This window comes from Mus pahari, chromosome 20 (assembly GCF_900095145.1).
Source record: "Mus pahari chromosome 20, PAHARI_EIJ_v1.1, whole genome shotgun sequence".
NCBI classification, from domain to species: domain Eukaryota; kingdom Metazoa; phylum Chordata; class Mammalia; order Rodentia; family Muridae; genus Mus; species Mus pahari.
In genome coordinates this window covers 14,658,104-14,664,486 of record NC_034609.1, presented here as the reverse complement: position 1 = coordinate 14,664,486, position 6,383 = coordinate 14,658,104, and the positions used below count along the sequence as shown (strand labels likewise).

The 6,383-nt window shown below is 49.0% G+C and overlaps 1 protein-coding gene across 2 annotated transcripts in view; it reads left to right on the top strand.

Annotated features, from left to right (window-relative positions):
- Window positions 1-966: 966 nt before the first annotated feature.
- The window catches only part of Tox3 (TOX high mobility group box family member 3), a 104,639-nt gene continuing 99,222 nt past the window's right edge, over window positions 967-6,383 (top strand). For both annotated transcript variants that reach the window (XM_021220102.1, XM_021220103.2), the window contains exon 1: window positions 967-1,451. In XM_021220102.1, the coding sequence (XP_021075761.1) occupies window positions 1,365-1,451 (87 nt within the window). In that variant the 5' untranslated portion in view covers window positions 967-1,364. The remainder of the gene's footprint in view (window positions 1,452-6,383) is intronic.

Genomic DNA, 6,383 nt, shown 5'->3' with positions numbered 1-6,383 from the left:
TTCTACCGCCAAGGCTGAAGGCCAAACTTTCAAATTAACTCAGAGCAATAAAGCCAAGGGTGGTGGTGGTGGTGATGGTGGGGGTGTGGGGGTGGGGGAGAGAGAGAAACGTAGATTAAAAGAAAGAGAAAGAAATAAGAGGGTGGGTGGGTGCAGTGTGGGGAAGTTAATCACCCAGAACCTTTTAGGAAAAGAGGGACATTTTCTCTTGGCGAGCAGCGAGTGATCCGCCTAGATCTAGTTACTCAAATGCCTTTCGAAAACAAACAAGAGTAAAGAAAATACAAAGAGACCGGACTTGAGGCTTAACCCGGGAAGCTTCAAGTCTGCCTACTTGTGAAAGGTCAGGCCCTAACACCCCTCTGGAAAAGACCACAGGTGTGTACATGGGGTTCCCGGTCCTGGCTACCAGGAGCTACTTGCACAGGTTAGTTTCTGGGCTGAGTCTACACTGGGGATAGTCAGGCAGAAGGGTAGGTAGGGTAGAGGGATTGGGAAACAGGTCCCCACCAGCAAGAACTGGGACGAGGTGGTAGGGAGAGAAGAGAGGGCTAGGTGAGAAGTGGACGGTTTTGGGATGCTGGGGCCAAGGGAAGCAAGGGTCGCACGGGAGAAGAGTGGGACTCGAGGAGGGACGGTGCTGGCAGCAGCGGGGAGGCCGAGGGAGGCCCGGGAGCAAGGAGAGCGGTGAGGCCGCGGGGACAAAGAGGACCGGGGAGGGAAGGGGTGGGACGGAGAGAGGCCGGGAGAGGAGCGCGCGGTGGCCGGGGCTGCACGGGGCGCGGGGCGGGGCGCGAGCCCGGAGGCGGTCGGCGGCCGAGCGCACCGGCGGGGCGGGCGGCGCGCCAGCTGCCCGCGGTGGGAGGGGCGGAGCGGCAGCGGCGCGGGGAGGGGACCGGCGGCGGCAGGAGGGGGAGCGGCAGGGGAGGGGCCGGGCCCCTTGTCTCCGCGGCTCCTCGGCTCAGTCCGCCCGGGGAGGAGGAGCGGGGCCAGCCGCCGCCGCCGCCGCCGCCGTCCCAGCTTCGCCGCGCACCTGAGCTCGCCGGCCGCCCCGGGCCCACGCGCAGCGCCCCGCGCCCCGGGCGCCCGGCCCGCGCGCAGCCAGCTTCGGTGTCCCGGTGGGGCGCGTCCCTCGGGCCGCCTCCCGCTCTCCCGCGGCTCGCGTGGCCGCGCCTTTGTGTGCTGCAGCCGCAGCTCCCGGGCTCGTCGGCGGCCCCCGCGCGACGCCCCTCCAGTCCCACGGCCCGTGCGCTGTCCCCGGGCGCCCCCGGCCGGGCGTCCTCGACGGTGAATCGTGCGGCCGCGAGGAGGCGGGTAGCGGCCCCGGCGAGCTCCAGCCCCGGCCCCCAGCCCCCGGCCCCGGCATGGATGTGAGGTTCTACCCCGCGGCGGCCGGGGACCCTGCCGGCCTGGACTTCGCGCAGTGCCTGGGGTACTACGGCTACAGCAAGGTGACCGGGCCGGGGGCGGGGGCCACCTCTCCATCCCAGGCGCGTCCCTTGTCCCGCCTAGCCTGCTGCACTTTCTTTCCGATCTTTCCTTCCCACCCGCTGGTTTCTCGGTGCGCCTTAGTCTCTGACCAACTCTCTTCGTCTTCTCTTTACGTCCCCTTTCTACCCACCTTTTTGTCCCTCTGCTGGCGCTCCCTCTGTCCTCCTGGTCCCCTCCCCCGCTCCCCCAAAAGCTGTGTGAAGCGCAGTCCCGGGACTGAGCTGAGACTGGCGTGTGATTCTTTGTTGATGTTATTAGTAAACACGATTGCAACACCCCTACTATGTGTGCACGGGGGTGGGGGACACGCTACGTAGGGGGTCCCCGATCTCGGGGGCCAGAGATCCCATACCTTCGCAGCCCATCTCACCTCATCCACCCAGTCGGGAGCTGGTCCCGGGAGCTTGGAGAAGATGAACAAACTTTATAGTGTAGCTGGGGCTGGGGTCTGGGTCTGGGAAGCCTGAAGTTGTAGGATCCCAGCAGGTGCCTCTTACTTCCCCCTCTCTAGGGCGCTTTGGTCTACCAGACCAAGGTGCTCGCCTCTCCCGAGTTCACGCAGTGGGTTTTCGTATTTTATTTTATTTTGCGGAGGAGGGCAGGTTAAGTTTTTTTTTTCTTTCATGGAGATCAGAGTTGCAGCTCCACATCATGCCGCAGGGTCACCCCATCTTCCTCACCTCTTGCCACACAAACTTACAGGAGCAAGCGATTCAGGTGGTTATAGGTGGACCTCGGAGGCAGTCAGTGGGCTTCCAGGAGTGGACTTGTCTACCCTACCTGCTGCTCCCACCACAGAGCTTTGAGACAACCCCGAGGGCGAGATTCAGAGAAAGAGTCCTGCGCCTTTTGAATGTGTGTGTGTGTGTGTGTGTGTGTGTGTGTTTTCTTCTTTCCCCTTCCCCCTGCTCCTCCCTCCTCTCAGACTTTTCTTTCAAATCCTAGTTTGTTTATGATTGCTTGGATAACGGAGGAGGAAATACGGAGGCAGCCAAAAGAAAGGTGCAATACAAAACTAATGAATAAATAGCAGGAAGAGGAGGGATTGTATCTAGAGCCGGGATAGTTGACTGTGTCCCTGGCTGATGGAGGTCTGTTCTTTATTGTTTATTCTCCCTTCCCAACTCCAGGGCTAAAGTTTGCAAAGACCATTGCAGTCTCACTGCCTCGCTTCCCTGTCGTGGTGGGCAGCCCTGGGCCAAGCACCCAGGACCCTTCCAGTAACCAGGGGCTTTTCTCAGTGTTTTTAGTCCAGTTGTGTAGTGACCATTCATACTCTTCCAAAAGCTGGGAGGAATGCCTTAAGCATCGAAAGGAAGGCTAGCAAAGGCCGAAGGCTGTATGTAGCCCGAGTAAAGGATCGGTTCCTGTCGTCTGATTTTGGATTTACTCAGGTTATTAAATGCTTTAAAAAGTCCCCCATGTATGCTCAGTCAGGGACTTAGGCAGCCTAATTAAGTATGTAGTGTTTCTGAGAATCCACCTAATTGTTCCAGTGGGGTATTACTTATCTCCTCAAGAGCTGAGCCTGTGTACGCAGCCCTTCTGTAAACGGGGCATGCTCTTATTTTTGGAAACCATTACCTTGTCTAACGTAACTACTTCTTTCTCTGATTTAAGATCCGCAACACTCGAATGGCATCCAAATAGAAACCTATTGTATTCAGCCAGCCACTGCCATGCATGGCAAATCTCTGTTCACTGGGATCCCAAGGGTTTCAAGGGACTGAGGAAATTGTGAGTGGTGTGTGTGTGTGTGTGTGTGTGTGTGTGCGCGCGCGCGCGTGTGTGTGTGTGTGTGTGTGTGTGTGTGTGTGTGTGTGTTTCCTTTCATTTTCTGAGAAGGTTTATTTTTGAGTCAATTTAAACTGGGAAACTTATTTCAGGGAAGGTATATAATAAAGCTTGAAATCAGACAGTGTTTGTCTAGATGCCTGGTCAACTTTGGCACTGGGGAGAAACAAGATCATTTGGAGTCCCCTTCTGAATCCCGTGATGGCCCCGAAATAACTTGCTTTAATAATTCAGCAGTCTGATGGTAGGAAGGGCTGTGGGGACCCAACTTGAAAAAGTTGGAACCAGCACTTAGCATTGGGAGGGGTCAAATTGTCCCCATTGTAAGGTGTGTTTACCATTCCCTGTTTACAGGTAAAAACTGTAGTACCTTTAGACTGAGCCACAGCGCAAATATAGTATTTGTATATTCTTAATTTCTGGAGTGAAAAAAAAAAAAGAACAGTTTTATTCCCCCATAATTTATCTTTGTACAGAGAATGTAACAGAAGAGGAAGTATTAACTTTATGAGTTCAGAACAGCAAGAGCTAATTAAAGGTTTACAGCATTTGCTTCCCAGCTAACTTGCACCTCAAGTGGTGCTTGCTGCTGTTCGGGGTAGATTTATTGAAGACGTAAACCAGCATACAAAGACACGCGTTCGTTTCATCTGAAAGTACCTGGACTTATTAATCTTTCTTAAGGCTTGACTTTCGAAGACTTGCATTATCTCTCTGAATGAGAAATGATGGATTACCAAAAAAGTATGTTTTCTGCCTTTTCTTGTTTTAATGACCATCTGGGAAACTTCAGAAGACACAGCACTCTGCTGTCCAGGGCTTCCCAAGCGAAATGCGAGCGCTTATCTTTACATTTATTTACAAACCGTGAATAATAGGGTTCCATTCACTTCCCTTTTTAACAAATGACCGGCGTCCTTTGTATAAATTACATGTGAGTGTATTGTCATGTGAGTGTATTATCTTTACATTCTGTGGGTATATGGGTCCTTTGCTAAATGTCAGCACTCATGGAAGTATGCTGCCTATGGAAAATGGATGAGAGAGTTTCAAGGGTTCAGAAGTCGTTGCATGTCAGAGAATAACTTCAAATAAAATATGACCAGGATCATTAAAATCAGTTAATAATTCATGAATCAGTCATTGATGTATAAACTTAAAGCCATGTCTATTTTCCAAGGGCTAATTTCCACTTTAATTTCAATCCACTGTTTGAAAAAAAAATTTTTTTTGATGTGACTAGAAAATTGAACTAAAATCTATATTTTTTAAAAAAAGTGGGGGAAAAGTCATTCAAGTGAGTTGGTGATTCACTGACTAATCCAGACATTCCCTTGGGTTCTGTTAATTTTATTTTACCAGCAAGAAAATAATGCATAAAATATTGATTAAAATAAAAGTTGTTGTGAGTCTGGTGTTCCAAAATAAGATCATGCATGTAACATGGGTGTGAATCCCACAGAAGTTGACTTGCTTCATACTGTTGACTTTTGGTTTCCTTTTCAAAATATGGCTATGAACTTTTTATAACTTACACAGATTAAGGCCTCGGCCATAAGCCTTACTCTCTCACTTACATGCATGATTTATGTGTGTTTTTATTGATCACTCTTGCTGTATTAAGGCATACTGTTGTTTGCCCTTTGATGCCCATCCTACTGGGCCTCTCCCTTCGCCAGCTTGAAGGATTAGAGAGACTGAAGACTGATTTGTTCCTTAACTCTCTTCTCAAGGACCACGTTTTCAAGTTGAAGAGATATGGAGAGGGGGCTTGATGGGTCTTTTCCTAGATCAGCATCTTACCTGGGCAGGAGTTACTTCATTTCTAGTATGAAGCTGTTGAATTTTGAAACCACAGTGAGATATTTCCATAGTTAAGACCATGTCAGGCCTTAAACTGAGATAGTGAAGCCATGTTATTGGCGGGAGATAGGTTTTTTAAAAGAGTTCCTAGCAAGGACCATGAACTCAGGTATCTATAGGGACAGGCAGTGAATCCACATGAGGACAGGGTTTGTGACCAAGCAGAAAACACCACCCATTTAAAGGCATAGACTTGCTCAGTATTAGTGAGAGTACTATCACCATGACAACATTTGGACCCTGTACATTCAGATATTTCACTTCTCTTTTCAAGAGAATGATAATCTGAATTTTATGTGAAATATCTATAGTCTTAAAAGCAGACAGTGAGTAATTAAAATAATTGTGTGGGACCATTTAAATCTACTTTTATGTTGCTTTGCCGCTTTGGTTTTCAGTTTATTCACGGAATAGGACTCAAAGACTTTTGGAGGGGGGAGAGAGTCATTTGTTGTAGGCATAATGTTCAATTATATGGGAAACTTTACTCCTATGTCCAATAGTGTGGTCTCTGAATTTCTAGAGTGGACATAGGTAAAGACCTGGATATTCTGATAGCTGTAAAGTTGACTAGATTTTGGGCAGAATGAAAGTTAGTTTGTACGTTTCATGGTCTGGGAAGCCTTCTACATCATGTCAGATGTTAACACTAGCCATGCCCTAAATTTCATGCCATATGACAGTGTAGCTGGGTGGATGTTGATCAGTTGATGTATGTATATATTTTGTAGACATTTAATTATGTAGTAGTTAGTTTTGATTTTATTGTTTGTCCTCCCCCTTATACACACACACACACACACACACACACACACACACACCACAATTTTAAACATTTTTTACAAGCCATTGAGAAAATAGACCAGACCGCCCAAGCTGTCTGGCCCATAGTGACTAAGGAGTTGCCCAGTGGTCACACACTAGAGGCCTACATACTCTCCATTCAGCATCCCAAATAGTGGAATGTCCAACTGACCCCTGTGCTCAGTAGAGACAAGCACATAGTTAAGCAAAGAAAATTAATCTGAAGGATTTTAGATTAAGCCGATGGATTTATACGGTCACGGTGTTCAAAGTATTTCTCTGCCATCCTCCTTCAGGGCACAAACTCAGCTGGAAGCTGAAGCCACTTGAGGAGTTATTTTATTTAAATCACCACAGTATTTTAAAAAATAAATAAATAAAATGGCCTCAATTAGTTGACTGCATACAAATACAGCTCCCAGTTTCTCCTC